The sequence below is a fragment of the Moschus berezovskii genome, chromosome 12 (assembly GCF_049115385.1).
Source record: "Moschus berezovskii isolate FMDL1 chromosome 12, NW_MosBer_1.0, whole genome shotgun sequence".
Classification (NCBI taxonomy): domain Eukaryota; kingdom Metazoa; phylum Chordata; class Mammalia; order Artiodactyla; family Moschidae; genus Moschus; species Moschus berezovskii.
Window position 1 is genome coordinate 14,173,573 of NC_142471.1, and position 21,109 is coordinate 14,194,681.

Sequence of the window (21,109 nt, forward strand, 5' to 3'; positions counted from 1 at the left end):
AGCCCTCCTTTTGTTTTTAATCAGTTGAATCTGTTCCCTGAGAATCACACAGAAAACGATTCCCATCTCACCTCAATAAAAAAAAAAAAAAATCCCATTCCTTACAATAAAAAGAGTAAGCCTCTTGTCCACTTCTTGTGCAACTAGCTGGCCACTGGCTGCGAAGAGAGGAGATACCCGCTTCCAGCACGGAGTGGAGAAGTGAGCTGCATGGAAGCGGGGGCCACGATGTCTGCGATAGATGGACGTTGTTTTGTCCGCAGTCCTCCTCTTTTTCTCCTTTCTCCCGTTGCAAACTTGTGGGACCGGCTGGGGCTGTGACTTTTACAGTGTAGTGTTTGTAGGTCAAGAGAGGGGGAACTGTGTCTGGACTTCGGGTGAGTTCAGGAGGGTGCCGTGCTTGAACTCGGCGAGTGTCCGTGATGGAAACACTGGGAAAGTATGTGTGTGGGACAAAATTCAGACGTGTAACCGCAGGAAAGTGCTAGTGCGTACGTGGTGAGAGTGTGCGCGCGAGTGTGCGCGCGAGCTAGGGGCTGCCCGCCCGCCGGCGGCGGCTCCCCGTGGGCCGGCCCGGCCAATGAGCGCGCGGCTGCGGGGCGGCGGGCGGGGAGGGGGCGCCGGGCCCTGCGGATGGAGGCGCGGGCGGCCCGGCGCGCTCACTCCGCGCGGGCGGTGCTGGCGGGGGGCGGTGCAGCCACTAGCCGGGGCCCGGGGCCCGGACCCGGGGCTGCGGGCGGCGTCGGCGGCGCCGGGGGCTGGGATGCGCACGGGGTTCCGTGGCGGCGGCGTCGGCGGCCGCGGGGGCTCGAGCTAGCGCCGCGGCGCGGGGAGCCAGCGGAGCCCGGCGGGCGAGCGGAGGCGGCTGAGGCAGGACAGCGGCGGCAGCCGGAGCCCGAGCGCCGCGCGCCCACCATGGCCGCCCAGGGCGAGCCCGGCTACCTGGCGGCGCAGTCGGACCCGGGCTCCAACAGCGAGCGCAGCACGGACTCTCCCATGCCCGGCTCGGAGGACGACCTGGTCGCCGGGGCGCCCCTGCACAGCCCCGAGTGGAGCGAGGAGCGCTTCCGCGTGGACAGGAAGAAACTCGAGGCCATGTTACAAGGTAGGCATCCCCCTGCGTTCTCGGGCTCCCCGGCCGAGCCCCCGACACCTTCCCGAACACCCTCGCCCCGCTTCCAAGCGCCCGGCCCAAAGTCGGCTTCGTTCCTCGTCCCTTCCCCCGCGGAGCCGAAGGACACCCAGGGAGTGGAGACCTCGCGGGAGTCCCCACCCTTCCACGCCTCCCAGGTCTCCAGGCACCGGGAACCCTGTGCTAACTTAACCGGCTTCAGAGACGCCGAAGGCCGTGTTTGTACCCGCGCGCCCAACTTGCATTCTTGGACTTTGAAGATGCCAACTTTAGTCTGGACACCTGGGCTGTGCCATCCGGACCCAGTCGGACGGCACAGAGTACGCGTGACTCTCTGCTTATTCTCTGGCACCCTTGAATTCTAGCTCTGTCTCTTGTTTCTCTCCCATCTCTTGTCAGTATCCACTTCCTCCAGCTGAGGGGCCTGGTCTCGCTATTGGGAAACGCTCCGCAGATGTCAAGGCTTAAGACAGGAGTTCCCGCCCCCCACCCTCCACCCGGGAGTGAGAGGGGCCAGGATGGGGGTGAGCGGCCAAGGCGTGGGGATGGTGTCAGGGCAGTCTGCTGGGTTGGGGGACAGTGTGTGTTCATCGCCTGACACGCTTATAAAACACATCCTGAGTTACACTTGGTTCATAAAAATCTTTACGTATTATGGATGTCAGACTTTGCCTTTCACAACTTGGGATTTTTTTTTTTTTTTTTTAAACTCCCTCGTTTCTCTGGGACTTTCCCAGTCGTAACAGCTTTAACCATGTAGGACCGGGATCAAATTCTGATTCTTAATGGGAGGATTGGGATTCTTAGAGTGAATACTAAAGTGTCCAAGGTCATTTTGTTCTTCTCTAAAAATGTTAATTACTAGCTTACTTGTAATCGCCGGTGTGGCTCACTTCCATCATCTAGAGAAATAAGGTAGTTTGAATGACTGTTCTTCAAATACCATAGAGGGACCAGGCGTTACTTTCACTGAGGGTGCAGTGGTGGATTCATTGAGTAGCTGGTGTCCTTACGTCAGGGAGGATAGGAGCTTTCTAGCTCTTTTGGCTTGGTGCATAACTTATTTCGACTTTATCAGTTAGTGCATCGAAATGTGGGAGCTCTTTAGCCCTCCATGGAAATGCAGTGGTTTTTTAGAACAATTAAGAAGGTTATTTTAAGACAGAACAAGATGTTTTCCAAAACAATAACTTGGTGGAAACAAATAGCAGGAGTATTTGGCACGCGTTTTCGGGATGAGCTGCGAGCTTGTCTCTCTTGTTGCTTATTTTTATTGATAAACATCCCCTGTGCTTGTCCTGTCGCTGTCTTTCCCCCTCTTTTTCTCCTCTTTTAAATTATGTAACGTCCTAGGAGAGTTACTTCTGAGATAAACTCTTCATATAGGAATGTTGCAAAGTAGATTTGGAAATTAAAACCCCAGTTGCCTTTCAGTAACTTGTTTTAGTTATTTCATTTGTTCCATAGTTCTTTTTGCCTCGTTCCTATTTTAAAACAAGATGTTCAATTTATTCAGAAAAAATTTTGGTGTAAGATGGTTTAGGTTGAACTGTTAACACACCTGCCTCTCCTTCCAGCAAGTTTCTTGCTTGTTTTGTGCATCTGGAGGCCTGGAAAGACAGGGGCTCTTCTCATAATACCGCGTCTTCTTTCCCTGTCTTGCCTGTGGTCATACACACAGGCAGGTGATGTAAGCATCTAGGAAGCTATCTTGCACAGCCTGAGCTTTGGAAGTGGATTTCGTGTTTTGAATTAATTTCCATTTAGAATAAAATGAAATATAGGTGAGGCATGTTTAAAAATTTGAAGGCTCTTCCCTTTGTAGATATGATATTCTGACATGAGACCGTTTAAAATTGCTTTGTTGTGATAAAGTTTCTTAAGCGTCTTAAGAGTTTGCATTTCTTCAGCAACCTACGCATTAACGAAATATTCACACTTCAACTCCAAAGAAGTCTTTAATAATTTAACATAGTGCTTTAACTTTTCGCAGTCCCTGGTAAGTGAATTACACCTTCTAAGAAAGTAAATTTGAACACACTTGAAACTAGAACTCAGTGCACTGTGTACCAAGGCATTTTGTCATCCGTGCTTCTCAGAGTCAAATTTTGTTAGAGCCACCAGGTTTATTTTTATTTTTTGAAATTTTTTAATTGGAGGTAATTGCTTTGCACTGTTGTGTTGGTTTCTGCCACACGACACATATGTCCCCTCACTGTGAACCTCCATCCACCCCGCACCCTACCCCACCCCTCCAGGTTGTCAAGGGGCACCAGGCTGAGCTCCCTGTGTTACACAGCGGCTTCCCCTGCTGCTGCTAAGTCACTTCAGTCGTGTCTGACTCTGTGCGACCCCATAGCCCTAGCTGCCTCTTTTTACACATGGAGAGTCGGACACGACTGAGCGACTGAACTGAACTGAACTGAAGGTGTATGTTTCAGTGCTACTCTGTATCTGACTCGCCCTCTCCTTCCCGCACTGTGTCCACAAGTCTGTTCTCTATGTCTGAATCTCTGTTCCTGCCCTGCATATAGGCTCGTCAGTACCATTTTTCTAGATTCCATGCATTAATATATGATGTTTGTTTTTCTCTTTCTGATTTACTTCATCCTGTATAACAGGCTCTGGAGAACCACCATGGAATAAGGAGTAAGACTAGTTTTCTGAACCAAACATAGTCATGTGTCTCATTGCTTGATACTAGGTGGTTAAAGCAAGTGTGGGCAACTGGAATCACTCAGTTCAGTTCAGTTCAGTTCAGTCGCTCAGTTGTGTCCGACTCTTTGCGACCCCATGAATCACAGCAAGCCAGGCCTCCCTGTCCATCACCAGCTCCCGGAGTTCACGCAGAGTTAGGTTCAAATCCCTGTGGACACCTCTCTGTCTCAGTTTGCCCATCTGTAAAATGGGACTGATGCTAGTATTATACCTTTCTCTTAGAGTTTTGTGAGAATTAAAAGAGATCATGCCTAATGAACAAAAACTTACCATACCATTTTGTAAATGGTAACAGCTTAATATATATCAGTGCCAGTGAAGTTGCTCAGTTGTGTCCGACCCTTTGCGATCCCATAGACTGTAGCCTACCAGGCTCCTCCATCCATGGAATTTTCTAGGCAAGAATACTGGAGCGGGTTGCCATTTCCTTCGCTAGGGGATCTTCCCAACCCGGGGATCGAACCCAGGTCTCCCGCATTGCAGGCAGATGCTCTACTGTCTGAGCTACCAGGGAAGTCCTAATATATATATATAATATATTATATATTATATATATATATATAATGTATATATCAGTTGCTTTTATTTATATTTATATATATTTATATATTATATATATCAGTTGCTTTTATTATTTCATTATTATTAATAATAAATCTATAGCATGGATTCAGTCTATTTCTAATGCCTAGCACAATTTCTGACAGTCTATATTTGAATATGTAGGGAAAAAAGTTTGCATTTTTATAATTGCGGAAGTAAAATAGAGAATGAGGTAGGAGTTTGGAAAGTCAACAAATATTTTAATATTGTTAGATGTCCTGGGGTGGGAAGCTTTTTGTTTGTAAAGTGCCAATTAAAAAAAAGTCTTTATTTTCCTGGTTGGGTTTCTGATTATTGTGAATTTGGATTTGCCATTTTTCTTCACATAGTTGCCTTAAAATGTGTACAGGTTCCCAATTTAAATCAGGATAAATAAGATTCTCTGCCTTTAAGTCTACATAGTGCAAATTGGTGATTATAATGCTTGGAATTTGTTTCCAGAGAGACTGTCCTGGGGGTAAGTTAATGTTTAATGGGTTGTATTTTTATTAGTAGAGAAATTCTTCTACGCAATGGACCAAAAATTCAGTGAGCTTAAAATACAGGCAATAGAGTAGTGGTTAAAGAAATGAATGCCATTCTTGGATGATCATTGACTCCCCAAAGAATTGATAACACATAAAATCCACTAGGGCTAAAAAATGTAGGAAAAAAATCACTAGTTTTTTATTTTTTGCTTTTGTTTTTTGGCTGATAATTACTTTGAAACAGCCATGCAGAGTATCTGACATTTTTGCTTGAATCTAAGTGAAGATTACTGATTTTATTAGTCAACAGTTTTGTAAATGGAAATTCATTTTCAAATTTAAGGTTTTGATGAGGATGGTCGGCCTTGGCATAGATACATGGACAACATTATAATAATGAAGAAAAATTGTTCTTGATTTACTTAATACTAATATTCAGAAATTAGACTTCATACTTCATGTAGGGTAGTAGTATTGATAAGTCAATTAAATGTGAGTTATGGTTTACAAAGAGGGAGGAGAGTGATCCAGAGGAAAGTCTGGGAGATGTAGGAAATCAGTGGGTAAGAAGAGTCAGAAATACAGCCTTGGTGCTGGCCAATGTCCTGAGAGACAAACATGGAAGTTGTTCACTTTAGACTTTTCCTTTTTTTTTCTTTTGGGATTGTTTTACATCTTACGATTACATTTTTATTTTTACATTGAAAAATGTATACACATGCCATGCAGTTGAAAGCTCCTACATAAAATTTAGACTCATAGGCATTTTCAAAGTACGGAATCCCTCATATATAAACATAGAAAGAAGTATTGGTGGTGAATGAGGCAGTGACCTGTTTTTATAAATTGAGGTTGATGTCTGGTGGGCTTTTAGGATATTGCTGTTAAAGACTTTAAAAGTCATGTTTTGGGGAATTCCCTGGTGGTGCAGTGGTTAAGACTTCGCGTGCTTCCAATCAATGCAGGAGGCATGGGTTTGATCCCTAGTTGGGGAGCTAAGATTGATCCTACATGCCATGTGGCACAGCCAAAAAAAATTAAAAACAAAGTAAAACATGTCTTTACATGTTGACAGCGATGGGCACAACAGGATTCATTGACTGCTGTTTGCTTGAGGAGCAGAACTAGTTATTAAAACAGCTGATCGCACGGTTGATTAAAAGTAAGAGCAGCAGTTACGTAATTACATAACTTTTTAATCTGGCAAACTTTAGTGAAGATTGTCTTATGGCTTGGTAAATAGATAATAATTTTTTAGATGCTTTTGTGAGAGAGATGAGCCAAAATATATGAAAATGGAGGAGTGCTGAAAATGAAAACAAAGAGCTAAGCTGGATAGAGTTTTCTAGCTAGGGCTTGATAAAAGCTAGTAAACGTTAAGAACAGATGCAATAACTTTATGAAGCTTAATGGTTGAAGGCAAAGAACTCTTGGCCAGATCTGGATTTGAGTCTCGGTTTTACCTTTAAATAGGGAGCTTGAGAAAATTCATTACCTGCAGCCCATTTCTGAAAGAGGGTGATGTAGGATTCTGATGCAGGAGCATACCTGCATCCTGTGGTGGTTGTGACTGTTCAGAGAATAGAAGATGCAGGTAAAACATCACGGTGCTGGCCGCATGGGAAATGCTGGATAAATCACTGATAACCATGTTCATTATAAACTGTAGCTCATAAAGTGCACATTTTCCTATTGAAAATGAAAATCTAGTATACTTGAAAATGAATTAAATGAATTAAATAAACGGTTCATTTATTAAAACGATAAATGAGCATTCACAGCTACCTAAATGTTATTACTGGCCTTCCTGGTAGCTCACAGTGTACCTGGCGAATCAGCCCCTCGTGAAGGTGGTTGAGTACATAATGAGTAAAGCTGTATTGGACACGAGTGCGGATTTTTAGCTTTTGTGCTGGATGAGAGGTCTTTGCCCTGTCTTCAGCTGTGATGTTCTTGCCTTGAGAATTTTTCATTTCTTAAATGGTCTGAAGCCAGCCTTTTCTATTGTTTTTACTAACAACGAGCCTCAGAATCAGTTACTCTCTCTTGTGGTTTGATGTTGCTCTGGATTTGTCATTCATTGGCGTCTTTGAAGAAAATGCTGGGGGCCTGGGGTAACATGTTCTGTTTGCTCATCTATACAATGGGACCACGGTCGTCCTGTCTTCTGGGGATGTTCTGAGAACAGAAGGAGGTGATGCGGGTGAAATGCTGAGCCCAGGGCCAGGCACACAGTGTTTGGTCACAACAGCCCTGTGCCACGTGATGGAGAGGGATTTCAAAACACTAGACGGAGAGGGATTTCAAAACACTAGAAAGCAAATGCTTGCCAGGTTTTTTTCTAAGATTTTTTTTTTTTTTTGATGTGGACCATTTTTGAAAGTTTTTATTGAATTTGTTACAGTGTTGTTTCTGTTTTTTTTTGTTTCTGTTTTGGTGTTTTGGCCTGGAGGCAGGTGGGATCCTAGCTCCCTGGCCAGGGATGGAACATGGGCCCCCTGCATTGGAAAGCAAAGTCTTAACCACTGGACCACCAAGGAAGCCTTTCTGTCTTTTTAAAAAACAAACAAAAAAACAACTGCATATGAGTTGCCCCCACCCACAGTGAAATTCTTCTTCCAATCAGAGTAGTTTATTAGGACAAGTGTAGTAGAGTTAGCAGAACTGAAGGTTCAGACTGTTTTATAAGCTAAAAGAAAATACATCAGAGGTTGTAGAGCCCAGCAATAAAGAGCTCGGGAGCTGCTCTGGGGCTGACCTGGGTTGGGGTCCTAATTTTGTCCTTTGCAGGGTCCTGGGAGGATGCTGTGATAGAGGCAGGGAGTCAGTGCTCTCCGTCAGTCTTACCTCTGTGAAGACTTCTGGGACTTTGGTTAAGTTGATCATTGATAAGTTAAAACATACAGAGAGTTTGTCCTATCGATGATTTTAACAGGCAGGAATGTATCTGGCTGTGACTAACAAAACCCAACGCAGAGTGGCTTAAACAAGCCAGGGGATTATTTTCCCGATGAAACAAAATAATCTGGGGCTGAGAGGTCGAGGCCCTAAGAGCTACTCAGGGGCTTCAGGGAGCTAAACAACTCTCCCCCCTGACCTTGGCCGTCCCAGCCAATGGCTGTGGCCTCATTGGTGCAGTCTGGCCAGGACTCTACCTTGAGTCGAGTCTGTGGTCTTGGCAGGGAAAAGGGCAGAGAAGAAAAATGTTTTTTTATTCAAGATTTTGCCTTTTTATGTGACGAAGAATTTTCTCTCCTGGAACTTCCATCTGTATTTCTTTGGCCACTTTTTGCTACAAGAGATTCTGGGAAAGAAAATGACTTCGTTTCCAGCTTCTCGTAGAAGGAGGCAAGGAAGAAGGGAATCAGAATGGATCCAGTGATCCAACCCATAGTTTCCCCACAAGGGGCAGAGCTGAGGTCCTTGTGAGAGAAACACTAGCTTGTGCCTGCTGTAAAAGCTTACCTGTGTCAGAGACTTTGACCTGCATTGATAACTTCTGGAAATCTAGATTATTTGATAGTGTTTAAGTTGGTGGAATTTCTTCTTGGCTTAGTTCAGGAATAAACCTAATTTCCAAAGAGAAAACACCTTTGATCATGGAAAGCGGTTCTTGTGTTTTTACGCCTTTTTAAAAAAGGACTTAGGGCCGATAAGTACTGTAACTGTCTTTTTCACCTTCACTCTTTTCTGCCTGTCAAGTGTTTTTCTTTTTCCATTGAAAATTATACAGCATAATACATCCATTTTACCTTTTAAGAAACATCTTATTATTTTTAATATATCTTATTGTTAATAATATCTTATTATTTTTAAAACATATATTATTTTTAATGTATTTTTAAATTGAAGTATAGTTGACTTACAGTGTTGTGTTGATTTCTGCTGTACCAAAGTGACTCAGTTCTACACATATAGACATTCTTTTTTATATTCCTCTCCATTACGGTTTATCCCAGGGTATTGAATATAGTCCCCTCGGCTATACAGTAGGGCCTTGTTGTTTTCCTTTCTGTATGTGGATAGTGTGCAGGTACTAATCCCAAACTCCCAGTCCATCCCTCCCCATTTTACCTTTTATTACTCTAAGATGATCTTTCTCTTCTCCCTCTTCCTTCTGGCCCACCACACATCTCAAGTTGCTTTTAAAGTAGACTGGTTCAGTGTAGTTCATACTTTTTCCCTTTAGGGTTTTCTTAGAGTGGTCACTGCAATAGCATCTGGCCAGTGAAGCCAGAATTTGTTTAGAAAATGAAGTCATTTTAGAGGCAGTTTGATAATAGAATTATCATCAGATTTGTGCCATGTTTTGCTGTTTGAAATTGTCCAGAATGATGAGCTAATAAAAATACCAGTTGGCTCATCCTTAGTTTATACTGTTTATTTAAACATCCAGTACTTTAAAAATGCATGGGGGGCGGGGCTTCCCTGGTGGCCTAAGACTCCAAGCTCTCAATGCAGGGGGTCTCGGGTAGATCGCTGGTTGGAGAGCTAGATCCCACATGTGACAACTAAAGATCCCACATGCTGCAACTAAGACCAGGTGCAGCCAAATAAATAAGTATTTTTAAAAAACGCATGGGATGATAGTGACCATAAATATTCCTTTAGGTAAAATGCTTTATAAACCGCCTGAGGTGAGGCACCATTTCAGTACTACTCCATATTAGGTTTGCAGTGTGTGGGGGTGACCTTGGCAGGAAACCCTCATTCTGCTGCAAAAGCCACCACATTTGAGTTTTAATCCTCGTGGCACCAGCATTTAATTTCCAAAGTGCACAAACCATTAATAGACACATTTTGTGGATGTTATACTTTTATAAATCCATTTACTACCTAATAATTTACTAATAACTGTAGCTGATGAAGCCATTTATATTTGTAACACATATTGAATCCTGTTCCCATTTATGATACTGGCATATAAAAAGATAATGATCACTTTCCAGCTCTGAAGTAGTTTTTCTGTAGCTGTGAATAAGATAAATCATGTATTAGTCTGCATATTGAGTTGATCTGAAGCTTAACTACATCTCTTGTATAGCAAGATGCTTAAACATAAGACTTGAAAATTAGCCATTATGTTTTTTTTTTTCAGATTTTGAAAGTAATACAAATTTATAGAATATTTGAAAATACAAACAGATGTAAAAAATAAAAACCAAAAGGCATCCCTAAATCTAGAATCCAGCAGTAACCACTGATAACATTTTGGGTATTTTTTCCTGGTCTCTAAAAACTATGCTCACACGTAATGTCAAGCTCAACATTCAGAAAACGAAGATCATGGCATCTGGTCCCATCACTTCATGGGAAATAGATGGGGAAACAGTGGAAACAGTGTCAGACTTTATTTTTTTGGGCTCCAAAATCACTGCAGATGCTGATTGCAGCCAGGAAATTAAAAGACGCTTACTCCTTGGAAGGAAAGTTATGACCAACCTAGATAGCATATTAAAAAGCAGAGACATTACTTTGCCAACCAAGGTCCGTCTAGTCAAGTCTATGGTTTTTCCCGTGGTCATGTATGGATGTGAGAGTTGGACTGTGAAGAAAGCTGATTGCCGAAGAATGGATGCTTTTGAACTGTGGTGCTGGAGAAGACTCTTGAGAGTCCCTTGGACTGCAAGGAGATTCAACCAGTCCATTCTAAAGAAGATCAATTCTGGGTGTTCATTGGAAGGACTGATGCTAAAACTGAAACTCCAATACTTTGGCCACTTCATGCGACGAGCTGACTCACTGGAAAAGACTCTGATGCTGGGAGGGATTGCGGGCAGGAGGAGAAGGGGACGACAGAGAATGAGATGGCTGGATGGCATCACCGACTCTATGGATATGAGTTTGAGTGAACTCTGGGAGTTGGTGATGGACAGGAAGGCCTGGCGTGCTGTGATTCATGGGGTCGCGGAGAGTCGGACACGACTGAGCGACTGAACTGAACTGAATTTATTTTAGGAACATATATTGAGTTCCTACTACATGTCAGTTACAGTATGGGGCTTTGGTGGGGGGAGGGCAGATAAAACCAAGGTAGATTCGGTTCTTATCCCTGTGTGACTTGAGTCCCTAAAATTCTAAACTGGGATCATACCTCTCTTCTTTCAAGGAAATGGAAACCCACTCCAGGATTCTTGCCTAGAGAATCCCATGGACAGAGGGGCCTGACAGGTTGAAGTTGATGGGGTCTCAAAGAGTCGGACATGACTGAGTGACAAATACTTTGGTATTACGGGTATTTTCCATCTCATTAAAGATTCTTGAACAGGATTTTAAATAGCTCTATAATATTAACCTTGACCTATTAAACATTATGATTTTTTTTTTTTGCTCAGACAGTAAAGAATCCGCTTGCAATGCAGGAGACCTGAGTTCGATCCCTGGGTCGGGAAGATCCCCTGGAGAAGGGAATGGCAACCCACTCCAGTATTCTTGCCTGGAGAATCCCATGGACAGAGGAGCCTGGTGGGCTACAGTCCATGGGGTCACAAAGACTTGGACACAACAGAGAAACTAACACTTCCTCTTTATAACATTTTATAACAGTTTTAGTTGGTCATTCATTGAGAAGAACCTGATGTTTCTATTCACATTGTCCCAGAGTCAGGTCCTGGCTATCATTTTATGGTTGTGGTGGTGGTGTTTAATTGCTAAGTTGCCACTGACTCTTTTGCTACTCCATGGGCTGTAGCCCACCAGGCTCCTCTGTCCATGGAATTTCCCAGACAAGAATTCTGGAGTGGGTGGGTTGCCATGCCCTCCTCCAGGGGATCTTCCCGACCCAGGGATTGAACCCATGTCCCCTGCCTTGGCAGGCAGATCCTTTACCTCTGAGACACCAGGGAAGCCCATTGGTTGTGTAGCCTGGGGCAAGTTACTTCTCTGAGCCTTAGTCTTCTCATCGCTAAAATAGAATAAATACAGTTTCTAGGTTATAAGAAAAATACTGTATATCAAGCATGCACCAGTGTCATATGTAGTGTGATACTCAAGAATTAGCAGGTAATGAGTGTTAACCCTGCTGCCCCAAACCCTTTTTGCCTGGAAAACATTTTTTTCATCCTTAATTGTTCTCGTAGGAAAAATTCTTTGTAGTGAAAATTTTAGCACAAAGGGAACAGACATTTTTAAGGCTTTTGATAAATTTGCAGAAATATTTTCTGGAAAGATTCATGGGTTAGGCAGAAGAGACAACAGATTTGTAGGCTGTCTGCTCCTTGTACCTGTGATCCCACAACCTGGCTTGAGTTCGTGGTAGTGAGAGATTAGGAAATAACGACCAATTTAGAGTTAGAGTTCTGTTTGTTTCTTTCATCGAAAACTTTGAATGATGTTTATCATACATCATTAGCATGCCTGGGAATCATATAAAGTAAAACCAAAGAAGATTTGAGTTCTTTTCTTTCTTTCTCTTTACCCTTGAGTACAGCACAGCACCCTTGAACCTAGTGTGTGTGCATGCTGAGTCGCTTCAGTCTTGTCTGACTCTTTGTGACCCCATGGACTGTAGCCTGCCAGGCGCCTCTGTGCATGAATTCTCCAGGCAAGAATACTGGAATTGGTTGCCGTGCCTTCCTCCAGGGGATCTTCCCAACCCAGGGGTCGAACCGGCATCTCTTCTGTTCTCTGCATTGGCAGGTGGGTTTTTTTTACCACTGGCGCACCTAGCAGTAAAACATTCTCCACCTTGAAGCTTTAAACCATTAAACTACCTTGAGGCATTTTAATCTCAGAGCATAATTTTTAACTGGCACATGTTTACAATGGCTTGCTGTAAGGAACTTGGGGGAAGAGCACAAACCTATATATTTCTGTGGAGGGGATGTACTGTTTTTATTATTGCATAGCAGGCTCAGAATGGTTTGATTTTCTTACAGACTCCTATTAAGTCAGATGTCATAGATACCTGTTTAGTATATTATGAATTAACTCAAGAACACACATTGTTTTTATTACAGAAATTTAAAAAGCAATATAAGGAAACTTTTAAAAAGAAAAATAATCATTTGTCATTTCACTATCCTATAGCTGTTTTCATTTTTCTGCCTTGGAATGTAATCCTGGGGAATGTAATCCTTGGAATGTAATCCTGGCTGTCCAGTGGTTAGGACTCCACACTTTCACTACCGAGGCTGTGGGTTTGATCCCGTGTCAGGGAACTGAGATCTCACAAGCTGCTCAGCTCAGCCAAAAAAAAGAAAAAAACAGAAGTGTAGTCCTTGAGATACATCCTTGACTATTTGCATGGAGTTTATGTAGTTGTAGCATTGATTTTTATATTCATCATTAATCTACTATATTAAATGTTTTTGTATTTCGAAGCAGTTTTCAGAATTAAAGTGTTATGGTTGGATAATGGTACATCTGATCAAAAAAGCTTTTTTGCAGTTATAGACAGCCTTATAGTGAATGTGAATTGCATAGTTTTTTCCTCCTTTGGACCTATATTCCGAGGAAACAGTTTTGAGGAATATAGTTACTAAACAACGATGGTAATTTTGAAATCAGCTGCCAGTTTAATTGGGTGCTTACTATGTGCGGTGTTCTGGTGCTTCATGCCTCTGCAGTCATTTCAGCCTCACACAACAGCTCATGAGATGTAGATGCTGTTTGGATCTTTGTTTTACAGACAAAAAGGCTGTAACTCCTGTGAAGTTTTGGAATTCTGAGTGGATCTAGACACTCGTTTTCCTTGTTGTAGAGTCAGAGCTCTTATATACTGTGGAGACATGTCAAATCTGAGTCTAGGATGGTCAACTCGACTCCAGAACAGATTTCAGTGCTTCCTCAGTTCCCTGCTGAAATGCAGAGGGATGTGGTGGTAGGCACAGAGATGGGTTAGGTTTCTTGGTGAGAGTGCAGATGTTCCGAAGTACTATCATCTGCTACCTTTGGTTAGGTTTTCTCCGTTCCTTCCTTTGTGAGACAGGGATAATGACACTCTCTCCTAGGGTTATTGTGAAGATTATATGAAAATGTGTATAACGTCGGCTCGTTGTCGATGCCCTGTACCTAGTCTGTGTGTTTCAAACTCACCTCCTGTTCTTCTGTAGCATCTAGCCCAGTGCTGTGAGAAACAACTTGTGTATGTTTACAGAGTGAATGACTCATGATGGATCTGGATTAAAGACCGTCCCATTTTGGGCTGGTGGACCTGCATTGACCTCATAGGATGGAACTTTAAAGCTAAAGCATGTGCTTGACCTTAAGAAACACCAAATAGGGACATCCCTGGTGGTCCAGTGGTTAAGACTCTGCACTGCCACTGCAGGGAATGTGGGTTCAATCCCTGGTCAGGGAACTAAGATCCCACATGCCCCGTGGTGTGGCCAAAAATAAATAGATAAACAAAGCCTTAAAAAAAAGACGCCAAATAGTTTTGCCTTACTTAAGTAAGTAAGGCAGAGTAATTCTCCACATGCAAGGCAGTCTTTTTGCACCTTCGTGTCTAGTAGAATGTTATATTACTAGTGATAATACATGAATGTGGCATTTTGAATGAGGATGTGCTAAACTTCATTCAAGCGAGGTTTGTGTCTATGTCTGAACTACGTTAGTTTTATAAACTGAAATTTGTCAAAGTGAATATAATTTTTCAATGTATTTGGTTACAGATTATTATTCTTATTCTTTGAATAATACATTTCCAGATACTTGTTTAAATATGATTTAAAAGCATCTAAAGAAGAGATGGTTTTTTATGTTAGTTTGTTCATTACACGAGGATATTCATTAAGGTATTTTGGGTAGGAGCAAGATAAACTACTTCTCCCAGTACAGTGGATGACTTGAGCAACTTGAGTTCATGACCTGGTCTTTCCCCTGACACTGTCACCTTGTACAGATCACTTAACCTCTTAGGGTTTGGATGAGATGCCCCCTAAAATCCTTTCCATCCCCAGGATTCTGGGTCTTTTGCACAGTATGCAATATAAACCCAGTGCTAATGGCGTGTGGTGTTAGAGGCTAACTCAGTTCTGCATCCATGAGTAGTTTTGGTAGGAATTTGCCTTGATCTGAATCTCACACATGAGCATTCGCAGCAAATGGGGAAGGTGGTGAAATGAAAACAGTTGCAGTATCTTTGGAGGAGTCAGTGTTCCCAAGACAGCTGACCACAAGCTCTGCTTTCTGACATCTTGGCAGTCAGGTTTACAGTGCCCTGTATTCTATGGTCTCAATGTTAGCTAATGTAAGGGTTTCTGCAGTAATTGAGCAGGGAGGACGTGTACATCATAGCTGAGACTTGTCGGTATTGACCTACTGTGTTAGATGAACAAAGGAGATTGCATGCTTCCCCAAAATAGCATCTTTTTGTCACACTTTCCTTCCTCCTTTGCCAGTGTGTCCAGTTACCACGTTTCCTGTGCCAGGGTTTATATCTGTCATACAAACCACTAGAGAAATGTAGCCGGGAAACAATAATGTTCATTAGAAAAAAGTGAAAGTGTTAGTCGTTCAGTCATGTCTGACTCTTCGCGACCCCATGGACTGTAGCCCACCAGGCTCCTCTGTCCATGGGATTCTCCAGGCAAGAATATTGGAGTGGATAGCCATTCCCTTCTCTAGGGGATCTTCCTGACCCAGGGATCAAACTCAAGTCTCCTGCATTGCAGGCGGATTCTTTACCATCTGAGCCACCAGGGAAGCCCTAATGTTCATTAGAGGAAAATCTCAATGAAAAAAAACATCTGTATGCCCACATTTTAAGTATTTTCAGAATTGATTTAATTGTGTATTGATTATTGGGGGTGGGAGGAGACGGGGATGACAGAGAATGAGACGGCTGGATGGCATCACCGACTCGATGGACATGAGTTTGAGTGAACTCCGGGAGTTGGTGATGGACAGGGAGGCCTGGCATGCTGTGATTCATGGGGTTGCAAAGAGTCGGACACGACTGAGCGACTGAACTGAACTGAACTGAACTGAATACAGTGTCTCTTGTACAGAATACCACTGGAGCTTGTATTATTTATGTTTTGAGTTGAAGTACCATTCAAAGTCATATTGTGACAGGCTTTTATTTTTTTAAATTGCTTGATTGTACTGATTTACTTTTAAAAAGTCAGGAAAATGTATGTTTAGCTTCAGTATTGGAGGAGCAGTCATATAAGAAATGTTTTAGTCCAGGGGGAGTGTTTTTCTTAAAAAAATTTTTATATGGGAAACAGAAATCCAAGATACAGAGTTTTAATTTTCTTATAGGGATCTATAATGTAGTAAAACATTGCTGGCAGTCATATTGTCACCTCAACGGAAAGACTGCTTCAAAAATATATTTACGGGGAGTTCCCTGGAGATCCAGTGGTTAGGACTTGGTGTTTTCACTGCCAGGTTCAGTCCTTGGTTGGGGAACTAAGATCTCGCAAGCCGTGCAGCTGCTGCTGCTGCTGCTAAGTCGCTTCAGTCGTGTCCGACTCCGTGTGACCCCCTAGACGCAGCCGACCAGGCTCCGCCGTCCCTGGGATTCTCCAGGCAAGAACACCGGAGTGGGTTGCCATTTCCTTCTCCAATGTGTGAAAGTGAATAGTGAAAGTGAAGTCGCTCAGTCATGTCTGACTCTTAGCGACCCCATGGACTGCAGCCTACCAGGCTCCTCCATCCATGGGATTTTCTAGGCAAGAGTACTGGAGTGGCAGTGAATGGATATCTGGGATTTATTATCTATGGAAAGTTTATTTGACCAAGACTAAGCAAGTAGGATTGAACAAAAAAATAGAAAAATGAATTTGAATATGAAGGAAGTTCTGCATAAATGATTAGCTTTCAGGCTTGTGAAAATTGTCTCTCATAGTAAATCATTCAGGAATAGCAAGGCCATTTGAAAAACCAGGTGGGAAATTATTGTATGTGTTAAAATCATGAGGTCACGCTTTGGGGACTGCACAGTGAATGAGGCCTTTTACCTTTAAAAAGAATAGATTCAAGTAGAAAAGAAAATCTACCTAAACTTGTTAATAGAAAAGAAAAGGACATCCCATAGAATAAGGCTGTATTTACTTAATGTGCATCTTAGTCTGGGGTTGCCTACCTCTATTCCACAAGATGAAGGCTTGTTATAAGTAGTTTATTTGGGAAGTACTCTCAAAGAGGGTAAATGAGGGAATAAAGGGAGTCATTTGGGGCAGAAGGTAAAGCCACTACAATGATGCATAATTGACTTGGTTACCTCTGAAGGCAATTGCTGTTTCTGGTGAGTTCCAGAGTCTGCATCCCTGAGTCAAACATCTAAGTGACTCTAAAAGAATCATTTGTCCATCAACTTCTGTCCCTCTTTGAAGAAGATTGAGGATTCCCAGGTCGCTCAGTGGTAAAGAATCTGCCTGCCAATGCAGGAGGTGTGGTTTGATCCCTGGGTCAGAGAGATCCCCTGGAGTAGGAAATGGCAACTCACCCAAGTATTCTTACCTGGAAACTCCCATGGACAGAAAGCCTAGCAGGCTACAGTCCATAGTGTTGCAGAGTTGGACACGATTGAGCAACTGAGTGTGTGCACATACACACAAACACACACACACACACACACACACACACACACGGTTGCCTCATGAGGCAGAGTTGGACACGATTGAGCAACTGAGCGTGTGCACGTACACACACACACACATGGTTGCCTCATGAGGTTTACCTCTTTACACACACACTCACACACACATGGTTGCCTCATGAGGTTTACCTCTTTACACACACACACACACACACACACACACACGGTTGCCTCATGAGGTTTACCTCTTTACACACACACACACACACACGGTTGCCTCATGAGGTTTACCTCTTTACTTCTGAGTTACATACACTTGACACCTACCAGCCTCTGAAGACATCTGACAAACTCCCAGAGCAGGAAGTGAGAAGTCTGTTTACTGTTTGAGATGAGGTGCTATCCAGTACAAAGTCAGTTTACACACGAACAGAGCCTTTTACTGTAGCCTGACTGGAATCAGAGATGAAGTGGTGGATGAGATGGTGTGTATAGTATGATATCTTCATAAACTTTAAATGCAAAAAGAAAAAAAAAGGGAGAGAGGTGTGGATGTTTAAAATGTTACATATTCTTTTTTCTAAATCAAAGTTGTTACTGTAAATTCTTGATGACTTCTATTGTTTGTGTTTCTGTTGAGTTTGCTGTAATGTGAGATTGTAGAAATAAACCTTTCTGTGGCCAGAAAGATGATGGAGTAAGAAGCCCCAGAACTCACTCTCTGACAGAAACACTGACTTAATAACAATATACAATTCAGAAGTCATTATGAGAATGCCTCAACAAGCTTAAAGACAAGAATAGCAGCAGTGAAATGGGTTAGCAAAGTGGTTTCATCTACACCAGCCCCCTTCCTAGGCAAGTAAAGCTAGCAATTGGGAGAAAAAGCCCAATTTGCTGCTTCTCCCTTGGAATGGAAAGAGAATAATGGAACATACCTTTGACTTTGCAGCTTTTAGGGGAACTACCCAAGGGATTGGTTTTTATTTTGCCTGACTTGGAGTACTGGGGGATCTGACATAGTTTTGATGTCTGGAGACTTCAGTGTCTGAGAACCGGCAGTACTGCAGACAGACGTTAGAGGGAGCAAGAGACTAGTGAAAAAGAAATCAGCAGGCTTCTCTCTCCCAGCATGCCCAGAGAAGAGGCAAACCTGAAAGGTCTGAAAGGCCTTCAGAATCTTGCTGGGATAACTGATGAGGCCAATCTATAAAGACTGGGAGAGGTGGCAGTTTGTTTAAGTGAAAAGTCATAAGAAAGATAACAAGACAAATAACACGGCACACAAAAAAGCAAAACATGGACCAATCAAGTGGACGAAATAAACTTTAAGCTGACCCTGAGGAAATAAATATCTATGAATTACCTGACAAATAATTCAAAATAATCATTTTAAAGAACCTCAGTGTACTGCGAGATAACACAGTAAATAAGATAAGCAAAGCAATGTATGAACAAAGAACCAAACAAATTCTGGAGCCGCAGGATACAATAACTGAATTGGAAAATTCACTAGAGGGGATCAACATCAGGCTGGATCAGGCAGAAGAAAGAATTGGTGACTTTAAGACAGTTCATTTGAAATTATTGATTCAGAGGAATGAAATGAAAAATGAAGAAGAAAACTGAAAAAAGCCTTAGGGATTTATGGACCAATATATACTATCAGAGGAGAGAGAGATAAGCAGACAGCTTCTTTGAGGAGATAATGGCAGGAAACTTCCCAAATCTAAGGACGGAAATGAACATCTGAATTCAAGAAGCTTAAAAGAGTCCAACTAGGATGAACCCAAAATTGTCCATGCAAAGTTCAAACTATCAGAAATCAAACACTGAGAATCCTGAGAGAAATGAGAGAAAAGTAACTTGTATGTCACAAGGGAACTCATGTAAGATTATCAGCAGATTTCTTAGCAGAAATATTATAGGTCAGAAGGGAGTGGAATGATCTGTTCAAAGAAAGAAAGAAAAAATCTTGTCAGCTAAAAATGCTATACTCAGCAAAACTACCCTTCAGAAGTTAAGGAGAAATAAAGTCCTTCCTGGCTAAATAAAACCCAAGGGAGTTCATAATCACTAAAACATATGAAAATATAAAGTTCTCTGGTAAAGAAAATTCCTATAATAGATGCACAAAAGAAAATGAGAAAGGAATAAAAACATGTCACTATCTATATTGCAAACTCTATCAAAATCTCAATGACATATTTGAAGACATAGAGAAAAATTGAAAATTCATACAGAATCTCAAAGGATCCCAAATAGTGAAACCAGCCTTGAGAAAGAAGTACAGAGTTGGAAGCCTCACACTTCCTGACTTCAAACATATTACAAAGTTACAGTGATCAAAACACAATTGAGGGTTTCCTTCGTGGTCCAGTGGTTAAGAATCTGCCTAATAATGCAGGGGGCAGGGATTCTATCTCTGGTCTGGGAAGATCCCACATCCAGCAGAGCAGCTGAGTCCGTGAGCCACAACTACTGAATTACACTCTAGAGACTGGGAGCAACAGCTGCTGGCCCTCCATGCCTAGAGCCTGTGCTCTGCAACAGGAGAGGCGCCACCACAGTGAGAAGTCTGCACTGCAGCAGAGTTGCCCCCTCACCACAACTAGAGAAAGCAGCAAGGAAGACCACCACTGCAAAAAATAAAAATCTCAAAATTGCCCTTAGTTGTACTAGCATAAAACAGACATATAGACAATTGAGAGCCCAGAAGTAAACCTTCTCATTGACAAAGGTGCCAAGGTATACAATGGGGAAAGGATAGTCTCTTCAACAAGTGGTAGTAAGAAAACTGGATACCCACATTGAAAAGGATTAACATGGACCCTTACTTTTCACCATATATTAAAATTAACTCAAAGTGAATTAAAGACCTAGGAGGACAGGAATTATTTCAAACATCTTTTCTGACCACAATGGTATGAAACTGGAAATCAGACATAGCAGGAAAAATGGGAAAAGAACAAACACATGGAGACTAAACAGCATGCTACTAAAAAACCCAGTGGGTCAACAGTGAAATCAGAGAAGAAGCAGAAAACACCCGGAGACAAATGGAAGTGAAAACACAACCATACAAAATCTATGGGATGCAGCAAAAACAGTTCTAAGAGGGAAGTTCTTAGCGATTCCAGACTTCCTCAAGAAACAAGAGAAGTCAAATAAACACCCTAACCTATTACCTGAAAAACTTAGAAAAAGAAGAGCGAAGAAAACTCAAAATCAGAAGACGGAAAGAAATGATGAAAGATTGGCGAGGAGGTGGGGGCTGCATCGCTTTGTGATAGAGACATAGTCTTGCTGGGCTGGGATGAACTGAGCTGCTGGTGGAGGCAGGGGAGCCAAGTGGGTGCCATGGCCAGCACAGTGGTAGCAGTTGGACTGACCATTGCTGCTGCAGGGTTTACAGGTCTTTACTCTTTGCAAGCCATGAAGCATATGGACCCTCAAGTTAAACAAGTTTTTCAAAGTCTACTGAAATCTGCCTTCAGTGGTACAAATTACAGAGGTGGGTTTGAACCCCAAATGACAAAATGGGAAGCAGCATTAATATTAGGTGTAAGTCTTCTTATATAGTGGCCAAAATCATTGAAGCTAAAGATTTACTAGGAGGTTCAAACTAAAAGATGAAGTAAATGTATGATGACTTTTAAGTTATTATTCATTTATACGAGTACCAGGTTTTTATAATAA

At 42.4% G+C, this 21,109-nt stretch overlaps 1 protein-coding gene across 3 annotated transcripts in view; it reads left to right on the forward strand.

Annotated features, from left to right (window-relative positions):
- Positions 1-611: 611 nt before the first annotated feature.
- The window catches only part of BICC1 (BicC family RNA binding protein 1), a 365,857-nt gene continuing 345,359 nt past the window's right edge, over positions 612-21,109 (forward strand). For all 3 annotated transcript variants that reach the window (XM_055425684.2, XM_088841893.1, XM_088841894.1), the window contains exon 1: positions 612-1,105. In XM_055425684.2, coding sequence (XP_055281659.1) covers positions 634-1,105 — 472 coding nt within the window. In that variant the 5' untranslated portion in view covers positions 612-633. The remainder of the gene's footprint in view (positions 1,106-21,109) is intronic.